Below are 21,256 nucleotides of genomic sequence, written 5' to 3'. Positions count from 1 at the left end.
TGCCTAGTTCCCTGGTCACAGTATCTGTGCCTGTGTACCTATTTGGCAAAACTATGCCAGACCCTGGCTGTCAACAAAGATCAAAACGGAGAAACTATTGCGTATGGTGAGGTGATTTTCAGTTGTGTGTGTTTGTACACAGGGATCACATTTCCAGGAGTCGCCTCCCAACACTGCCATTCAACGCAAACATCCCTGCAGAGGACGAGTTCCGGCTGGCATTCTGCTCAGACACCTAAACTCAGGGGACTGTCACTCAGACAAAAGAGGGCGAACTGTCCAATCAGAGGCGGCGCCAGGGCAGGTGGGTGGGGCGAAGCTCCCCAACCACCCGGAAGTTGCTGCTGGCTCCAGCCACGCTGTGGATCTTGCCTCCCCGCCGCTAGAGGTTCTACGTGCCTCTGCCGCCTGTTTTGTCGAGTTGTGATCTATAGCGATCTCGGGAGTTGTAGGAAGGATGCCAGGGGACCCAGTAAACTTAGAAATGGTGAGTGTATGGCCCCGGGGTGAGGAAAAGGGAAGGAGGGGCTGGTGGGAACCGGCCGTGGCGCGACCCGGCCGCCCCGCGGTCTCTTCCGGAGTCTGCGGATCGGAGTCTACTAATGGTGCTGCTCGGACTTTAGTCCCCTCCGGCCACAGCATAGGGGCTGGGCTGGCAGCCGGGACCCTAGGTGTCCTGTTCGTCACTGCACGTGGTGACTTCGGCCCCGGAGCCTCTCTGGGCAGCTCTGCTTCCTGAGCCCCGCGTCTCCCCAGCTGGTGTGACCACGTGGAGGATCATCAGGGACAACCGTGACTCCGTCTCGGGTTCGTGCCTGGTAGGAGCTGTGGCCTGTGGGGTCTCCAGTCCTTCTCTTTCCCCAGATGGCACCTGTTTTCTTCTGAATTTTCCATATATTTTTTGGAGTAGGGTCTCAAATCCGCGACATTGTCCCCCCAGTCTAGGTCTTCCTCGTGCTGGCAACAAATGCCTAAATTCCCAATCTCTCCCCGAATTCCCAAATACCAACTTACTGTCGCTGATTTACAGTGTTATTATAAACTCTTTGTCCTCCTTGGTGAATTTGAAACAGATCCAATATTTTGACTGATTATCGTTTTCTCACAGTCAATGGATGGCTATTTCTAAAAGATTTATTTTGTGTGTGTGGATATTTTACATGAGTGAAAAGCAGCCTATAACCACCTGGAACTACATTGTGTGAAATCCTTGTGCCTCTCCCCGCAGGGTCTTTCTGGGCACAGACAGCCTATGGCAAGTCCTTTGGGTGGAGTTTCCTCTTGAGAAACGTTTTGATGATCTATCCTGTCAGCACTGTCCTTACCTGAGTTAGTCACCTTTAGAAGATTTATTCACTTTATTTTAGTCTCAGTTTTTCAATGAATAAAAATTTATTTAATCAATACGACTTGAAACACGATATAGAATATTTCCAAAGAGGCAAGAAACAGGTGAGTCATAGAAAAAATAAAATATTCCAGATTTACATTGCATATATTAAATTCTTTCCCTTTTCTTCCATCGTGGGTAGTAATATTCTGAGGTCTGTTCTTTTATTTTGGGTGAATTCAAATGGATTTCCAGGGCTTAGACTTGCAGACCTGAAGTGTTCAAGTAGGATTGATAGTTTATAAAAAAATTTCTTGTCATGGAAATAATACAATATAAAATTTTTTTCCCAGAATGCAGTCATTCATTTGAGGTTTCTTATTGTGCCAGCAAAAGGCCATACAATTTTCCTCCCTCATTTCCACATACTGACTGGTTTGATTGTTTTAGTTCGATGGTTCAATCACTGGTTTTGTGAATTTAAAATATCACTGGTGGTCAAAAATACCTCCAGTGCAGGCAGAGGCATGAGGGGAGTGAATCTAGGCTAAGGCCCCCTTGGGCCTCCGAAGGGAAGTACTTGAAGGCCCAGTTGTTCTTCCTGGGGAGGCTCCCCCTGCAGGTGTCCTACTGCTCACACCCCCCGTGGAAGGAGCCTCTATACTGAGAGGAGCTGCAGAGCCCTGGAAAGCTGGGGGTGCACGTGCACATGGGGGTGGGGAGTGATGCCCTTTCTGAGGTTGTAACTGTGGTTTCCATGGGCTTGTTTCTAGACATAAGTTGGAGTTTTGCATCCACAGTGTAGGTGCACTCAGCGTGTGATTTGTTTACACTGGGAAAGTCTGTGAAAGTCAGGAGTTCTGTGTCCTGGATTAGGGTCCATTAATTTGGGAGTTCACTTGGTCAGAACCTTCAACTGAGTCCAGCTGAGTTTTCCTCATTGTGAGAAGGGAAGCCTGAGAGAGGGAGCATTTGCATTATTCCTTGGGGACAGGGGGTGTGTGGAGCTCCCAGAGTTCACTCCTGTGGCTGCTCAGGTGCCCCACCCTCCACCAGGGACTGACCCACCCCAGGGGTTCTGTCTCAACTGGGAGTCTGGAATATGGAAGCTTCTGAGTGTGGCTTTCCTTCTGTCCTGTGAGGAGCAGCCTGCTTATCTGTGCTGATTCCAATATTTGTGTTTCTTTCCTTTAGATTCCTTTATCAATTGAATAGTGGAGTCCTTTGGCTCTAGTTTCACTTAGCACTTGGGACCTGACACTGTAAGTTGATTGAGAGATAGGATGTGAGGAAAGGATCATTTTTTAGACCAGTTTTTCTGTGTGCATGTCTCTAGAGAACATAGAAATTTAAAAGACTAAAGCAATTGAAATTGTATTTTAATTTATGTGAGGAAATCTTGTGAAAGCTTATGAAATCTCTGAAAATCCAATATATTTAAGGAGTTAAACTCAAACAACTATTGCATTATAATATGGCACTTATTTTTGAAAATATGTGAGTGTGATACAGGGAAGGACGCACTAGGATGCGGCATGTCCTTTTAGTTAGAAAGAGATTTGAAAATTTTATTTTGCATGGTTTACACTTTTGTAACTGTTAGTGTTTAAAGCAATTAAATCTTAGAATGGTTTCCTATGTACAAGAGTTAAAATTAAAGAATATAAATTTCTCTGTTTATTTGAAATAAATCTGTAAGACAGCAAAGTCTAACTTAAGAAGACTCACTGCCAACATATCTTGGTCCCTTCTTGCGCTGCTACTCAAGTAACACACAGATACATAGTTTTGATAATTTTTGAGCCCCTATTAGTGATTCTTTATATAAATCAATCGAGAATGCATATTTTTCTTACCCACTTGGTCCTTGTAGTGAGCAGTCAGACTCCACATTTTTGGATGACGCTCACAGCTTAAGCCTCACCCCACCCTCTTCCCCTTGTGCCCCCACCTGGACAAGCTGATGAGAAAGCCTGAGTGTTCTCTCCTCTGGAGCAGGCAGGAGATTCCACCACACAAGCCCCTGCCTGTGTGCAGAACTCTTGCCCCGCCCCACCCCCAAGCCCAGTGCACACCCATGCCAGGCTCCATTCCTTGCTTTTCTGAGCTCTTCCAGAGCCGCTTGAGAGGCTGACCTGCCCTCCCCCTCAGACCTGTATTATGTGAGTCCTAAGCCTTTTCCTACCCTGTGTGTGCGCGCGCGCCACACTGGGTCAGTCTCAGCAAGGGACCCACCCCTCTGCAGTGACCATAACAGTTGTGCCCTGAGCAGCATGTCCAGACATGAGCCCCACCCATGGGTCTGTCTTCTCCTGCTCTGACTTGCTCCCCTGCTCTGCTGCCTGTTGGCGGCCTGCACTGTGGGCTGCTGCTTGTGTGGGAGATCAAGATTTGGCCATCCTAAAATATATCTCTTTACCTTGATTGTTTTCTCTGAGGGACATTTGATCTCCCCCACTAACTGCCTAAAGAATTTGACATGGTGGCTCCTTCCTGGAACAGATCTATCATGATGGCTGTAAAGATAATGTAGGATAAATGTTACAATAGGAAAGGCACCAACAAGCCCATCTTATCGGAAGTTCTGTCTCTCTGGCCACATTCTCTGGATGGCCCTGCGAGGAGTTGCCAGACAATCATTTACGTTTATAAGGGAAATCTCCATTTGTAAAGGTATCTCCCTCTCTGTTTTGGGAAGAGGGGGGGATGGCCTCATTTCTAGAGGCTTATCAATGTGAAAGGTGAGGCCTTGGGGCTGCATAATAACCTTACTCTTGTTTACTGTGCTTTAGTGGTAATCTGTGACTGACTCCCCCTACCCTCAACATCCTCCTTTGTCGTTGACTGAACATGGTATTTAAGACGAGAATTTCTGCTATTGTGTTGAGAAACGCAGTGTCCCTGCTTTCTCCCATGTATACGTGTTACTAAACTTGGTATTATTTTCTCTTGCTAACCTGTCTTGTTAATTATTTGGCCAGCCATAAAAACCTTAAGGAAAAGGGCAGAGGGAGATTCTCCCTCTTCCCCCACACTTGCTGGGGAGCCTGTGCTGTGAGCTGTGCTGCCCCGTGTTGCAGTGTTCACCCACCAAGCCTCAGTTCTAGGTTCAGCTGACCAGAGTCGGCAGTTTGAACAATTTATAGGCGTTTGGGAGCAGGACTGTGGGATTGGGGCCTCCTTAAATGAGTCCTGGGTCAGTGTCTTTGCCAGGATTTATCTGTGTGTTAGAGTGAAGCTGTGACAGAGGCTGTGTTGGCCTGACATACCCCAGGGCTGGGGGTAGACAAGGCCTATATCCTGTGCAAGAGGGGGGCCCATCAGAGGGTCACTCCTGAAAGAGCAGTTTTGTAAAAAAAGGAGAGGAGAGGGGGAAAGGCAGGCAGTAGGTGGCAGGCTGAGTCCACTCTCCTAACACCAGAGGGCTGACCAGGACCCTTAAGTACCTCTGCTGCTGCTGCCTCTGCTACCACGTAGATCCTGACCTTTGGGGTTATTGGGGACAACACCCATGTCACTCCTGAGGCATAAGGTATTAGGTCAAATCTGACTTAAGTGCAGTGTTTAAATCTTATAAAGGAACCAGTTGTCATGGTGGAGGCTCCTAATCCTGATGGCACTGTTTGAGGCTCTTGTATGGAAAATAATTATAATACCAGTGTAGAGAGGCACTCCCTCTCCAGAAGCATATACCATGAGGAAGAAAAGAAAACAAGAACGATCAGGAGGAAGGAAACAATACTTAAAATACTGAATCAAAGGTCCACAATTTGACCCAGTTGAAAATCCAAAATATACTGAGGAGTTTACATAACAAAACAGATAAAGGTACACTGCTTGGCTTTTGGGCCTCCACAACACAGGTTCTGAATTAATTTTGCTGTCTGCTGTAATGCACTAATTCAGAAACCTTCAAGCAGTTAATCAATACTAGGGGTCAAGTTACATTTCTACCTGGGATCCCACTAAATGTAAGCAAGGTGCCCCTGATGACATTTGGGGTGTTAATGAAATATAGAGGACAAATAGGACAAGTGTTTCTCCTTAACCATCAGAACTATGGTCCTCCCTGAATTCTCCATGGTCACAGCACTTATTGTCCTAAATCATTCCACAGTGAGCTGGAGCTGGCTCCATTGGATCAGCTGGCTCTGATCCAGTGATCAAGAATTAAGGTCTTTGCCACTTACAAATTGGCTTGACAAGTTGGGACCCCAGGGACTTTACCCCCACAATCAAATAGTTAATATGGCCCAATGTAAATTACCCAGGGCCTTGAAGGATTGACAGCTGGATGGAAAACCTCATTAGTGCTGCTTTTAGCAGTCCAATTTGTCTTATTAAACCTGGAAAGAACGAATGGCAGTTCAGAGTGGTTTACCTCAACCTGAGGCTATGGTTGCACCACACAGACCTCTATACCCAGACCCCAACAGTGTGGAAATTACTGACTACAACCAATCAGCAATTGATAAACATCCTGCTCTCACAGATTTGGCTAAGTCTGTTCTGTCAGTGCCTATGTCAACAGCCTCTCAGCTGCACTTGGCCTTCCCCTCTGAAGGGACATGATGCACCTTTACTGGGTTCTCCTCATGGATCTTCAACAGCTGTGCCCTCCCACACAGTCACTGCAGCAGGATCTGAACTGCATCCTGGTTTCTACAAGCACACAGGTGTGATGTTACATTAATGACATCTCCTCTGACGACATTCAGGACATACAAATATTGAAAAAAGGAGCTCACAAAAAGTGGATAGGATGTTGTCACTCATATTATGTGAGGCCCTGACAACTTTGTTAAATATCTGGAAATTATTTGATAATGTGAGACTCATTCCTTCTCTGACACTATGAAGAAATAACGATTCTTCCTCTAAGCACCTACAACATCTACTAGATTCTTTTGTTGGTCCAAAGTTAACATATTTCTTGTATACAGATTTTACTTGAGCGTCTTTGTGCTGCTATTTACAAATTTGCCACCTTTAACAGGCAAAAGTCTGGAGAATCTCTTCAAATTGTCATATAGCCAACACTCCTGTTAGTGCCTTCAGAGACTCCTTCACTATTGAGGGCTCAGTGACCTTCTCTCATGCCACCTGAGGTATCCATGATGGCCTTAATTGTCTGTAGGCTTCTGAGGCAAGAACCTGCCCTTGGCTGCACACTGTATGTCATTTGAGCTGCAGTCACCTACTTATGAGGCGATCCTGAAAGTGGATGGCCCTGAGCATGGGACCACCTATCCAGCAGTCCATTTTGCTTTAAGATTGGAAACAGCACCCCAGGAGCACAGCGTGGCTACTGCAACCTCCTGGAGACATGATGGAGGCAAACTTGGGCCCTTTGTGATATCCTACCTGCAGGAGGCTGTGGCCTTCCCTGTCCTCATTCTCTTGCTGTGTGTCATGCTGTTGAAGGAAGTCACCCCTTTCCCAGAACCCCAGGCTCCCAGGGGAGTTCCTTAGGACTCCTGAGTGAAAAGCAATGAGAGTTCATAGACTTTAGGGACAACATCACCTCATTCATACATGATGGAGCTCAGGCAGAGTTGCTGCTTATCATGTCTTAATTGGGACATCTCTGATGAAGGACTGGGCCCAAAGGTCATCACAACTGACCATACATCCAGCAGTCATCTTAGCACCAACCAACAATTGGCTCCAGCTGCAGACATTACAGACTGTGGGTGATTCCCTGCAAGTTGCCCCTTTGTAGTAAGAGAACTCCAGGAATCTCTTGCCTCATAGTTAGCTACAAAATAACTTTTGTCTCTATGTATATGAAGGCCACACACAAAGCCTCACCAGGACACTCTATCTATGTGGGAGTTCCAGACACTACTGATAGTAATGGAGGCCCTCATTTCACTTCTGAGAATATACAGTGCTGGGCTCTTAACAAGGCATTCAATGGAAATTTCTCCTCTCTTCCAATTCTCAGGGTGTAGGCCTCATGGAGCACCATAATGGCTTACTAAAATAAGTTCAAATTAATTGAATGAAAGATGGCCTTTTTCTGTTGTCAGTCAGTCATCAGGGTGAATATTATTGTTTGTTTTTATCTCTTTTTTCCTAGTAGACTTTACTTTTTTTAGGAGCAGTTTTAGATTTACAGAAAACTTGATCGGAAAGTACAGAGATTTCCCACATAACCCCTCTGCCTCCACACAGTTGGCCCTATATTTTATATCCTGTATTACTGTGGTACATTTGTTACTTTTGATGAGCCAATTTGATGCATGAAAGTTCATAGTTTACATTAGTGTTGACTTTGTGTTATACAATCTCTGGGCTTTGGTTAATGTCAAATAATGTCTCCATCGTTTCTGTTTCATATGGAATACTTGCACTGTTCTAAAAATCTCCTGTGTTCTACCTGTTCGTTCGTCCCTCCCTCCCACATCTCCAAATCGCTGGACACCAATGATCTTTCAGTATCTTATACTTGATCTTTTCCAGAATGTCACATGATTGGAATCATACAGTGTGTAGCCTTGTCTTATTGGCTTCTTTCACTTAGCTATATGATTTTAAAGTGTCTCCATGTCTTTTTGGCTTCGTAACCTCATTTCTATTCATCACTATGTACTATGGATGTACCCGTGATTGTTTAACCATTCGCCTATTGAAATTATCTTGGTTACATCTAGGTCTTGACAATTATTCATAAATCTCCTGTAAACATTCACATGTAGGGATTTTTGTGAACATCAGTTTTCATCTCATTTAGGTAAGTTCGAAGAACATGATTGCTGTATCATATGGTAAGAGTAGGCTTAGTTTTAAGAAACTGCCTCTCTTCCAAAGTAGGCATACAATTCACCATTCCCACCAGCAGTGCATGAGGGTTCCTCTTGCTTTCCATCTTCATCATCGTTCAGTGTTCTCAGTGTTTTCAATTTCAGCCATTGTAATGAGTATCCGGAGATATCTCATTCTTCTATTTGTAATTTCCTAGTGACAGATGATTTTGAGCATCTTTTCATGAACTTATTTACTATCTGTATATCATTGTTGAAGTGTGTGTTCAGATCTTTTGCTTATTTTTAACTGGGTTGTTTGTCTTTTTGTTGAGTTTTAGTTCTGTGGATGTTTAGGTACCAGTCCTTTATCAGATAATTGATTTCCAAAGATTATCTGCCAGTCTATGATTTGTGTTTTCATTCTCTTAACAATGTCTTTTTCACTCATCAGAAGATTTTCATTTTATTGAAGTCAAACTTATTTTTTTCTTAGATCTTGCTTTTGGTGTTGTATCTAAAAATTAATCACCAAACCCAAGGTCACCTAGATTTTCTCCTCTGTTACCTTTTTTTTTTTTTTTTTTGTGAGGAGATCAGCCCTGAGCTAACATCTGCCAATCCTCTTTTTTTACCGAGGAAGACTGGCCCTGGGCTAACATCCGTGCCCATCTTCCTCCACTTTATGTGGGACGCCGCCACAGCATGGCTTGCCAAGCAGTGCATTGGTGCGCGCCCAGGATGTGAACCGGTGAACTCCGGGCTGCCGCAACGGAGCGCGCGCGCCCAACCACTTGCGCCACCGGGCCGGCCCTCCTCTGTTACCTTTTAGGAGTGTTGTGGTTTTACATTTTATCGTAAGATCTATGATTCATTTTAAATTAATTTTTGTGAAAAGTATAAAGTCTATCTAGATTCTTTTTTTTTTTTTTTCTTTTGACATGTGGATGACCAGTTTTTCTGCATTATTTGTTGAAAAGGCTATGTTTTCCCATTGAATTGCCTTTGGTCCTTGTCGCAGATGAGTTCAACTCATCTTTGTGTAGATCTATAGGCAACAATACTGTTTAATATATTAATATTTTATCTTTCAACCTTCCTCTACTCTCTTCTTAGTTCAAGGGGTTTCTTTGTTATTAGGGATTCTTTGAGATTTTCTCCATAGACAATCGTCTGCCACAAGGATAGTTTTATTTCTTGCTTCCCAATTTTTGTATGTTTTATTTCCTTTTTGTGTCTAATTGCATTACTAAGAATTCCAGTATAAGGTTGACTAGGAGTGGTAAGAGGGGACAATGTTGCCTTCTTCCTGATATTCCTGGAAAGCATCTAGTTGTTTCAGTGTAGTCCACTAACAATAAACAAGAGCTCAGTTGATGTAGAGGTGGGTATGGGCAGAGGAGGAGCATTCTCCAGTCCAGTGATTTGGTCTTGATCTTTTAGTGAGCCTGTGTCTCTGGGCTTGAGCTTCTGTAATATAATAAGAAAGATGTTTGATCTTTGTCCTTAGTTCCTAGCAAAAACCTCTTGAAGCCGTTGGAATTACTTGAGTGATAAGGATGATAGAGTGTCTTTTGTTTTAATGAGGTAAATCTTGGCTGGCTCCTAGATACCTTCAGGATGGGGATGGGACACTGGAAACACCAAGCCTTGATTAGAGACTTAGAACTTTCAGCCCCAGCTCCCAGGCTCTGTGGAGAGGAGAGGGGCTGGAGACTGAGTTAATGGCCAATGGCCAGTGATTTAATAAATTGTGTCGATATAATGAGAAAGAACTCCGTTAGAACCCTTAAAGACAGAATTCAGAGAGTTTCTGCATTTGTGAACACGTCCAAGTGCTGGGAGGGTGGAGTGTCCAGAGAGAATGTGGAATCTCTGCGGCCCCCTCCATCTCCACTCCCCTCACCCATACCACCACCCTACTTTGCCCATACATCTCTACCCTTTGTCTGTTTCTGAGTTGTATCCTTTATAGTAAACTAATGATAGTAATTAAAACAATTTGCTATGGTCTCACAATTATTTCAGTAAATTACCAAGTGTAGTAAGGTGGTAAGAGAATCTGTGAATCTGTAGATGGCTGAGTAGAAATGTTAGTAGCCTGGGCACCCCATTTGTGGTTGGCATCTAAAGAAGGGGCAGTTTTGGGGACTGAGATCTTAACCTGTGGAGTTGTATGTGAACTCTGGTTAGTGTTAGAACTGAATTGAACTGTTGGACACCTCTTTGGTTATGTGGAGTTGGAGTAGTAGCATTGGAGCAGACATCAAATATTTGATGTCATGAGGGGGAAAAAACCATCTTCTTCACAATTGCCCCACCTTTGAGACCAGAAAAGGCTATAAGAAACTCAAGTATTCTCTTTCGCTACCTCCAAGTCGTTTCGGCTCTTAGAAAGTTCCAGTCAGTTAAGGTCTTGTGTAATAGATTGTTTTTAGTGCATGCCTTATTAAGAACAGAATGTTTAGGGAGCCAGCCTGCTGGTGTAGCAGTTAAGTGTGCACACACCACTTCGGTGGCTTGGGGTTTGCAGGTTCGGATGCCAGGCGCACACCGACGCACCGCTTGTCAAGCCATGCTGTGGCAGCGTCCCATATAAAGTAGAGGAAGATGAGCATGGATGTTAGCCCAGGGCCAATCTTCCTCAGCAAAAAGGGGTGGATTGACATCAGATGTCAGCTCAGGGCTGATCTTCCTCACAAAAAAAAAAAATAGAATATTTGGGTTATATTTTTAAATGGTTACTTTTTTGTCTCTCTCTTTAATTGTGGAGACAGTGGTTTACCCTGTGACCTCAATTCTCTGGTGCAAGAGTTGTTGATTTCAAGTTTCTTGGCTTTTTTCTTCTGAGGATGAGAATCTAGCTTTAAGCTCCTTGCATAGCAGACCCAAGACCAGAAGTCTCTGACTCTTTTTTTCCAGTTTTATTGAGAAAAAATTGACATACATACCTGTATAAATTTAAGGTTTACAATATGATGGTTTGATTTACACATATTATGAAATGATTACCACAGTCAGTCAGCTAACATCCATCTTCTCAGATAGAATAAAAAGAAAAGAAAGAATAAAAGAATAATCTCTTTGTGATGAGCACTCTTAGGATTTATCCTCTTAACAGCTTTTCTGTGTAGCATGCAGCAGTGTTAGCTATAGTTGTTATGTTGTACATTACATCTTAGTACTTAGTACTTATAAAATAACTGGAAGTTTGTACCTTCTATATATAAAATCATGTCATCTGCAAATAGTGAGAGTTTCACTTCATTGCCTGTTTGGATTCCTTTTATTCCTTTTTCTTGCCTAATTGCTCTGGCCAAAACCTCCATTACTACATTGAATAAGAGTGGCAAGAGTGGGCACCCTTGTCTTGTTCTCAAAGGAATGGCTTTCAGACTTTCCCCGTTGAGTATGATGTTGGCTGTGGGTTTGTCGTATATGGCCTTTATTAGGTTGAGGTACTTTCCTTCTATACCCATTTTGTTGAGAGTTTTTATCATAAATGGATGTTGGATCTTGTCAGATGTCTACTCTGCATCTATTGAGATGATCATGTGGTTTTAATTCCTCATTTTGTTAATGTGGTGTATCACGTTGATTGATTTGCAGATGTTGAACCATCCCTGTGTCCCTGGTAGAAATCCCACTTGGTCATGGTGTATCATCTTTTTAACATATTGCTGTATTCGGTTTGCCAATATTTTGTTGAGTATTTTTGCATCATGTTCATCAGCAATATTGGCCTGTGGTTTTGCTTCTTTGTATTGTCCTTGTCTGGCTTTGGTATCAGGGTGGTGATGGCCTCGTAGAACGTGTTAGGAAATGTTCCATCTTCCTCTATGTTTTGAAATAGTTTGAGAAGGATAGGTATTAAATCTTTGAAAGTTTGGTAAAATTCTCCAGAGAAGCCATCTAGTCCTGGACTTTTATTTTTTGGGAGGTTTTTGATTACTTTTTCAGTCTCTGCTTGTGATTGGTCTATTCAGATTCTCTATTTCTTCTTGATTCAGTTTTGGGAGGTTGTATGAGTCTAAGAATTTATCCATTTCTTCTAGGTTATCCAATGTGTTGGCATATGGTTTTCATAGTGTTCTCTTATAATCCTTTGTATTTCTGTGGTATCTGTTGTAATTTCTCCTCTTTCATTTCTAATTTTATTTATTTGAGCCTTCTCTCTTTTTTTCTTAGTGAGTCTGGCTAAGGGTTTGTTGATTTTGTTTATCTTCTTAAAGAACCAACTCTTTGTTTCATTGATCCTTTCTACTGTTTTTTTCATTTCAATTTCATTTATTTCTGCTCTAATTTTTACTATTTCTCTCCTTCTGCTGACTTTGAACTTTGTTTGTTCTTCTTTTTCTACTTCTGTTAGGCATAGTTTAAGGTTGCTTATTTGGGCTTTTTCTTGTTTGTTGAGGTGAGCCTGTATTGCTATGAGTTTCCCTATCAAGACTGCTTTTGCTGCATCCCATATGAGTTGGTATGGTGTGTTTTCATTTTCATTTGTCTCCAGATATTTTTTATTTCTCCTTTAATTTCATCAGTGATCCATTTGTTGTTCAGTAGCATGTTTTTTAAGCTCCACATCTTTGTCAGTTTCCCAGTTATTTTCTTGTGGTTGATTTCTAGTTTCATAGCATTATGGTCAGAAAAGATGCTTGTTATGATTTCTATCTTCTTAAATTTATAGAGGCTTGCCTTGTTTCCCAACATATGGTCTATCCTTGAGAATGTTCCATGTGTGCTTGAGAAGAATGTGTAGTCAGCTGTTTTTGGATGGAGTGTTCTGTATATACGTTAAGTCCATCCTGTCTCGTTTTTCATTTAAGTCCACTATTTCCTTATTGACTGTTTGTCTGGATGACGTATCTGTTGATGTAAGTGGGGTATTAAGATCCCCTACTATTATTGTGTGTTGTTAATATCTCCTTTTAGGTTTGTTAATAGTTGCTTTATGTACTTTGGTGCTCCTATGTTGGGTGCATATATATTTATAATTGATATGTCTTCTTGGTGGAGTGTCCCTTTTATCATATATTGCCTTTCTTTGTCTCTCATTACCTGTTTTATCTTGAAGTCAACTTTGTCTGATATGAGTATGGCAGCACCTGCTTTCTTTTATTTGCCATTAGCTTGGAATATCGTCTTCCATCCTTTCACTCTGAGCCTGTGTTTGTCTTTACAGCTGAGATGTGTTTCCTGGAGGCAGCATATTGTTGGGTCTTGTTTTTTAATCCATCCCACCACTCTGTGTCTTTTGATTGGATAATTCAGTCCATTTACATTTAGAGTGATTATTGATATATGAGGGCTTAATGTTATTTTATTGCTTATTTTCTGGTTGTTTTGCATTTCCTTTGTTTCTCATACCGTGTGTTTCGGACTACAAATTCAGTTTGGTAGTTCTGCATGATTTCTCTTTTTTCTATTTATCATATGTGATTCTGTTCTGATTATTTGTTTAGTGGTTACCTTGAGGTTTGTATAAGAAAATCTCATGGATGAGATAGTCCATGATCTCCTGCCCTCTTATTTCCTTAGACTAAGTCAATTTGATCCCTTTCCTCTTCCCCTTCTAAGTTATTATCGTCACAACTTATTCCATCTTGTGTTGTGAGTGTGTGTTTAAAGTGATGAGGTTATATTTATTTTTGGTGTTTTCCTTCCTTTGATCTTTGATTTTGGTATTTAAGGGTTTGCTAATCTATTCTAATAGAGAGCTACTATTTTTCTGATTTTGTCTACCTATTTTATCCTTGCTCAAAGCTTTGTAGCCCCTTTCTCTTTTTTTTTCAAGCATGAGGGCCTTTTTGAGCATTTCTTGTGTGGGGAGGTCTCATGGCCATGAACTCTCTTAGCTTTTGTTTATCTGGGAAAGTTATTATTTCTCTGTTGTATTTGAAGGATATTTTCGCTGGATAGAGTATTCTTGGCTGACGGTTTTTGTCTTTCAGAATTTTGAATATATCGTTCCAGTCTCTCCTACCCTGTAAAGTTTCTGTTGAGAAATCTGCTGAGAGCCAGTTGGGAATTCATTTGTACATTATTTTTTGTTTTTGTCTAGCTTCCCTTAATTTCTTTCTTTGTCATTGACTTTTGCCAGCTTTACTACTATATGCCTTGGAGAGGGCCTTTTCCTGTTGATACATTTAGGTGATCTGTTGGCTTCTCTTTTTTTTTTTTTGAGGAAGACTGGCCCTGTGTTAACATCTGTTGCCAATCTTCCTTTTTTCTTTTTTCTCCCTAAAGCCCCAGTACATAGGTGTATATCATAGTTGCAGAGTTGTAGCTCTTCTGTGTGGCATGCTGCCTCAGCATGGCTTGATGAGCAGTGAGTAGGTCTGCGCCCAGGATCCAAACCAGCGAACCCCAGGCTGCTGAAGCAGAACGTGCAAACTTAACCACTAGACCACCAGGCTGGCCCCTTTATTGGCTTATTTTACTGATATTTCCAGCTCCTTCCCCAGATTTGGGAAGTTTTCAGCTATTATTTCTTTGAATAAGCTCTCTGTTCCTTTCTCCCTCCATTCTCCCTCAGGAATTCCTATAATCCTTAGGTTACATTTCCTAAATAAGTTGGATATTTCTCAGAGAATTTATTCATTTCTTTTTAGTCTTTGTTCTCTCTCTTCCTCCATCTGGAGCATATCTGCATTCCTATCCTCAATAATGCTAATTCTTTCCTCCATATTGTCAGCTCTGTTCTTTAAAGAGTCCAGATTTTCCTTTATCTCCTCCATTGTGTTTTTCATCTCCAACATTACTGATTGGTTGTTCTTTATGGTTTCAGTTTCTTTTGTGAAGAAATTCCTGATCTCATTGAATTGCTTATCTATGTTTTCTTGTAATTTGTTGAGGTTTTTTATGATAGCTGTTTTGAATTCTCTGTCATTTAGGTTATAAATTTATGTGAGTTCAGGGTTGATTTCTGGGTGCTTGTCATTTTCCTTCTGGTCTGGAGATTTAATATATTTTTGCATCATGCCTGCTGAAGTTGACTTGTTTCTCCTCATCCTAACAATATCTGGTTGCAGTTTCCACCTGCCGCCACTGGGTGGGGGTCAAGCGCTCTGTATTCTTAGCCCACTGAGATCCACAAGCACTCTAGCTGGCTGGCTGAGCTGAAGTGCCTGGCATGTGGGGAGGAGGGGCTCTCTCTTTTGCCTGCCCGATTCTGGGGGGCTTCTGGTTCTTCCATCACTATCTGCTCTCCTGGGGTGATCAGATATTGATGGCACCCCTGCTACAGTTCAGACTCCTCTGTATGGGATTTTCCCACAGGCTATGGGAGAACTTGGAGAGTGATGGTTTTCCCACAGAGGGCCACCCCTCCTCCCTCTCTGGGAGCCATGCGGACCCGAATCACCGATCAGATGAGGAAGGGGAGGATTTCTCCTTCCCTCTCCCCACTTCCTCCGGGGGCTCCAGCACATCCACTCTCAGATGTGTGGCTGTGTAGGTCTCTCAGACATCCTTTTGTGTTGTGTGAGTGTCCTTTGTTGGTATGTGAATGTTGTTTTTGTTGTATCTTATCCGGGGAGAGTGTATGGGAAAGCTCACTCCGCCATGATGCTGATGTCACTCCTGGAAGTTTGTACCTTCTGACCACCTTCCTCCAATTGCCTTCCCCCCAACCTCTGGTAATCAAAGGTCCAATCTCTTTTTCTATGAGTTTTTGTGTTCTCTTTTTAGATTCCACATATAGGTGGGATCATAAAGTATTTGTCTTTCTCTGTCTGAATTATTTCACTTAGCATAATGCCTTCAAGTTTCATCCATGTTTCTGCAAATTCTAGGATTTCCTTGTTTTCTTATGGCTGAATAATACTTTATCATCTATATATATATATATATATACCATAGCTTCTCTATCCATTCATCATTTGATGGGTGTGTATCTTCTCTACTAAGGTAGGGGCCTCAGTGAGTGAGGGTGTCATCATTAATCATTGTTTTCCCACCATCTAATACATCTTAAGCACTGTTGGAGGAACTGCTCGGGTGTGGATGTAAACAATGGACAGCAACACTGGAAGTCCTGCATTCCTGGGAGTAACAGCAATGGTTCCCATAAAGATAAAGGCATAGACAGAGTTCATCTTCATTTTAGCCATGGTTAAAAGTTACTGCATGTGCTATTTGATCACGATCCAGATACCTGGGTGAGAGTTCCATTGCTGTAGGCCTTGGGCGTTTGTGGTATTTATGTTTCTGTTTAACATCAGTTGAAAGGGCTTGAAATTGCTTTTTGATTCAGCATATCATTTTTTTGCTATTCAGACTGAGTGACATATTTTCTACCCCATGAAACCTGTGAGTTTCTCCCAGTTTCAGAAAGGGTTCTGGTCATCTGCACAGTTGTCGCCCGTCATGGGTTTCCTATGTGTAGAGTGATATCTGTGCAAGTCCAATGTGATTTCCTGGTTAAAACACTAAAAAGAGCTGTGAATGTTTAGAGGGTGATGATCCAAGGAATAATTGAGGTGAGCTGTAGACACACAGTGTCATTTTGAGTAATATCCCTCTCTGGTGGCAAAGGAGGTAAATTTGACATCCTCAATCTGGAAAATTTTCTGTGCCTTTTCATAAGAGGAGTAGCTGGGAGGTTTTTGTTTCAGTGATGCACAAAGCCCCCAAAGCCCATTTTTGCTGTTTCCAGGGATCATCCAGATGTTTACATTGCCAGGAGATGTTATGGAAGACAGGGTAAAACGTAATAGCTTTTGTTTCACGAAACAACAGAAACCCAAACTTGTTCTTTTTTTATTCACTCCTAATTTATGTTTTCCTAGGAGTGTAGAGATTATGTGATTTTGTAATTATTAGTATCTCATTTGATCCCCTGCCCCATCCTTCCTCCCAAGATGCAAGTAAAGAAAGTTATGTACGTGTCTTACCCAAATCCAGATAGCTCATGACAGAAGAATCTCTTAGTTTTGAAGGCATAATGTGTGCCTCTTTCCTGGGCAATGGAAAAAATTTTAAACTCAGAAGAACACTCCAAGGTTTGTATAATTATGCACTTTTACCAATGTAGCATCAAAGTTTCCAAACAGGCCTTGTAAGGCAACATGATTTTCCACTTATATGACCTTCTGGAAAAGGCAAAGGTATAGGAACCTGAAACACAGCAGTTATTAACGGTAGGAGGAAAACCCCAAGAGTTTTCCTTTGGGGTAATGGAGTGTTCTCCGTTGTGATGGTGGTATAACTATGCATTTGTGAAAACTCATAACTACTCTTCAAATAGCATGTGTATATACTAAAAACAATTAATAGAAAACAACAAAAATATCTTCACATTCTAGGACAATGTTAAACTCTCCTGAACTTTCATTGCTACGCGTGCAACACTTCCTTCCACCACCTTGAGTTCCTTCTTAGGAAGACATGGAAGGACTGGGAAAGAACAACAGGCCAGAAGAGACTTTTCCTGGTACCCCATCTGAAGTTAGATTACTCCCTCTAAGGCTACACCTGCCCTCATGTCGTTCACATAACTGGTGAGAAAGTGATAGGGCTCCCAGCATCCCTCTTTGAGTTAACACCAGGTTTCCTGGGTCATATCCTGGGAATGCGGTGGTCTGAAACATAAAGGTGCGTCTAACTCATCTCCACGCATGGGATCTGCCTGGGTACATCCTCATCTAATCCTTGGGCATCAACATCATATCTTCCCAGAGCAGGTCTTGATACCATTTCCAGCTCTTAAGTTTCCCATCTGAAGACTCCTCTGTGCCTCCTTGTTGAAAAACATGTTTAAATGCAATACTTGTCCCACTCTGAAAATTTTGTCTGTTGTGTTGACCTCAAAATTAAAAGAGCCAGTTATTTTACCAGTAAAATGAGTTTATTCATGAATAGCAGAGGAAGTACAATTCAGGGCATGGAAACTATGGTGAACCATCAGCAGGTAGGGAGAAGAGAACAGATGGGCTTGCTTTCATAGAGGAAAGGGGAAAGCTGGGAGGGGCTATTTAGAACAGAAGTCCAGTGAAGGAGGATGAGATTTCAGAGTGGTGACAGTGGCTGTGGTGCAGTGGTTTCTCATTGGCTGGGCTGTTGTTGGGCAAAGAGAAATTCTTCCTCCTGCTGGGGTCTGTAAAGTAAGCTTCTTCCTGTTGGGGAATGGGAGGGACACTTCTTCCTGTTTGGAGTCTGTAGGGTGTGGCAAGTCATAGTCCCTGAGAGCACCCCCTTCAGAGCTTCTTGGCTCCATATGAAATGAGATTTCCTGTATATGTTTTCACATTTGCAACCCCAGGTGACCATGAGGTGAGACGATGGCAGAACCCAGGACCCATGTCATGAGGCACAGGCCCCTGGATGACAACACTCCCCACTATCACGTAAACATCACCTCTGCACCAACAAGCACGGTATCACAATAATCTTGAAACCATCACTAGTGTCAAAAAGAGATGCACTGCCTTGTCCAAGCTCTAGGAGTCCCTCAGGTACCCAGGTGTACCTAAATCCCTCTCCCTGAGATCTCTGGCACATTCCACCTTGTGGTTTCAGTGGCTCATGTGCTGATCACGCCCAGTTCCCTCACCTCAGAACCCGCCTCCAGAGTGACTTTGGAGCCCACCCACCAAGGCCAGTGCTTACTTTTTCTGCAACAGGACTCACCCTGTAGAGTCCCAGCCCCCAGGTCTGTGGGAAATGGTGATCCCAGCCAGACCCTCCACAGTCATGGGCCCCCTCCCTTCACATGGCTCCCAGAATGCATGGGGACCATGCCAAAGGAAGTGGTGGGAAATAGTGAGGATTTCTGCTTTTCCTGAAGTGTGCATGTGCAGAAGATGGTGCCCCCCCCTCCTTTTTTGGTGGCTGTGCCCACAGTTTCTTGAAGGGAAGAGGCAGAAATGGGTCAAACCACATCACTACGTGCTCCTGCAACAATTTCCAGTGCTTTCCTGGGTCCCCAAGGTGATGTCTTCGGTGGGAGACCTGGGGTCTGAGTTCCTGAGGTCTCCACCCCCTCATCAGTAAAAGTTCCAGGGCAGGGTAGTGATCAAAGCCTCAGTGAGAATGGCCCATGGGGCAGACACATGCGAGGTCTGCATGCGGGGGAGACCTCAGGGGGTGATGAATCACAGACCGTGGAGACCACAGCAGAGGACACAGCAGCTGGATGAGGACGCACAGACCTTTGTTGTCTGCACTGAGCTTTCAATGGGAAAGCAAAGTGAGGAAGGGGCTCGTCATGAGGGGCCCATTTCTGGAAGTGACCACAGCAATGTGAGGGGCTGGAACACGATGGTCACTGCAGCCATTGCGGGCCCTGACTCTCCCCTCTTCAGGGCCTGGGCTGTGTGTCTCTGGGCCATTGTCTCTGAGGGCTTGTGACTTTAGGTGTCTGCATGTGGGTGTGTGCACATGTGTGTCCAGTGAGAAAGCCTGTGAGATTTTGTATGTCTGTCTGGGGAGCTATGTGTGTATGTCCTTAAAATCTGGAATGCTTTTATTTCACTTGGTGCCTAATTGCCCAGGTAGCACCTCCCTCACCGCGTTGAATCAAACTGATGTGAGCAGACAAATCCCTGTCTTCTTTCTGATCGTATTCATCCTGTGTTTTATTTTCTGTCTCTTCAGATGTTTTGACATCTTGGGGGGCCTCTCAGACATAGGGAGACACTGCCCCTCCCAGGGGGACCTAACTCCATGTTGGCAGTGGACAGCCTGTCTGGAGCAGGCCTCTCATATGCCCACCACCCGGTCCAGTGCCCTGTCCCTACAGACCTCCTTATCCACCTCTCACACACCAAGACAATATCTCCTCTGCCCTAAACCAACCCAGGGCCAGGTACCAGATGACTGAGCACCCAGAGGCTGCTGGAGTTGTTCAAAGTAGCCAATCCTAAGCTGCTTACTCTGCCCTGACTTAGATTTCCTATGCAACCCCAAATAAAGGCTGTGGCCTGGTTTTTTTTGTCCCCCTCCTGATTCTGCCTCCTGAGCAAACCTGATGCAGCCCCTGTGAGCCTGCCTGGCATGGCATGCCTCCTTATCTTGGGAACTGTAAGTAATGAAAATGTTTCAATGACATTGTCCTGTCCATGTTGTCACTTTGTCTCCTCCATAAATTACAATCTCAAGGCTACAAATTAGACTCTGATCCTAATGAGAATGTGTTCAGTTAAAATGGTGGGGCCCCCGTGGGGGGACTGAGTGAGGTCTGTGGGAATATGAGTCCACAGTAGAGGTGATGTTTACCAAGGAGCCTGCAGCAGAGGACATGGGTGCTGAGTGAGGAGATACCTTTGGTCCCCTCACTGAGCTCACAGTAGAAAAGCAAGGTGACAAAGGGACAATTCATGATGAGTGAGTTTCTAGATGCATTTGTAGCAGTGAGAGGGGCTGGAACATCATGACTCCAGCCTTTTTGGGCCCTTACTCTGCCATCCAGTCTCCCATTTTGTGTTTTTTGTAGAGATGTGCTGTTTGTCCTGTGGGGTGTCAGAAAGGGTGAAATCCCTTCCCCCTCTGGAGGAGCTGAGACACCTTCTTTGGGGATTGGTTTGGGAGCCAGGAGACACCCACCCCTCTACCATGTGGGATGGGAGTGAGAACAATGCACTGTGTGAAGGTCTGGGCCTGTGATGAGGTCTGTGTGAAGCTTCCATGTGAGTGTGTGTGTGTCTCTCTCTCTGAGCTCTGATATGCAAGAAATATTGGTGTGACAGGCCTTCTGGTAGGTGCTTTTGTGAGCAAAGCAGAGCAAATATCCTTGTTTGCTTTAAAGGTGACATTTTAAGAAAGATGATGATATATAGGTAAAATTATACCATATGTCTGATGATTGGCCCTAAAGAGTAAAGAAAAGTGGGGAGGAGTGCAGAGGGCCTGGGCTCTGTGTGTCTATGGGAACATCTGTGTGTCTCTGAGCCATTAACTCTGAGGGTTTGTGAGTTTGTGTCTGTGTGTGTCCTCCTATATGTGCCATGACAAAGTCTGTGTGATTTTGTATGTCTGTCTGTGGAGCTTTGTGTGTATGTCCTTTGAAATCTATTATTTTTTTTCCATGTTCTTGCCTAATTGCCCTGGTAGCACCTTGCCTACCATGTTGGGTAGAACTGGTGAGAACAGACATCTGTCTTCTCTCTGATCTTAGAGAGGAAGCCTTCAGTCTTTCACCATCAAGAGTGATGTCAGCTGTGGGTTTTCATTGATGCTTTAT

General features: G+C 43.4%; 2 protein-coding genes across 3 annotated transcripts in view; both read left to right on the top strand.

Moving 5' to 3' along the window:
* Positions 1-21,256, top strand: part of LOC131394552 (zinc finger protein 709-like) — a 442,972-nt gene that overhangs the window by 224,486 nt on the left and 197,230 nt on the right. The window lies entirely within an intron of this gene.
* Positions 361-21,256, top strand: part of LOC131394537 (zinc finger protein 709-like) — a 51,855-nt gene continuing 30,959 nt past the window's right edge. The window contains exon 1 of one of the 2 annotated variants that reach the window (XM_058525915.1): positions 361-487. In XM_058525915.1, coding sequence (XP_058381898.1) covers positions 458-487 — 30 coding nt within the window. In that variant the 5' untranslated portion in view covers positions 361-457. The remainder of the gene's footprint in view (positions 488-21,256) is intronic. The other variant, XM_058525918.1, reaches the window with a different exon arrangement.

This window comes from Diceros bicornis, chromosome 30 (assembly GCF_020826845.1).
Source record: "Diceros bicornis minor isolate mBicDic1 chromosome 30, mDicBic1.mat.cur, whole genome shotgun sequence".
NCBI classification, from domain to species: domain Eukaryota; kingdom Metazoa; phylum Chordata; class Mammalia; order Perissodactyla; family Rhinocerotidae; genus Diceros; species Diceros bicornis.
The sequence above is the reverse complement of the archived record's forward strand: the minus strand, read 5'-3'. Positions and strand labels throughout refer to the sequence as shown.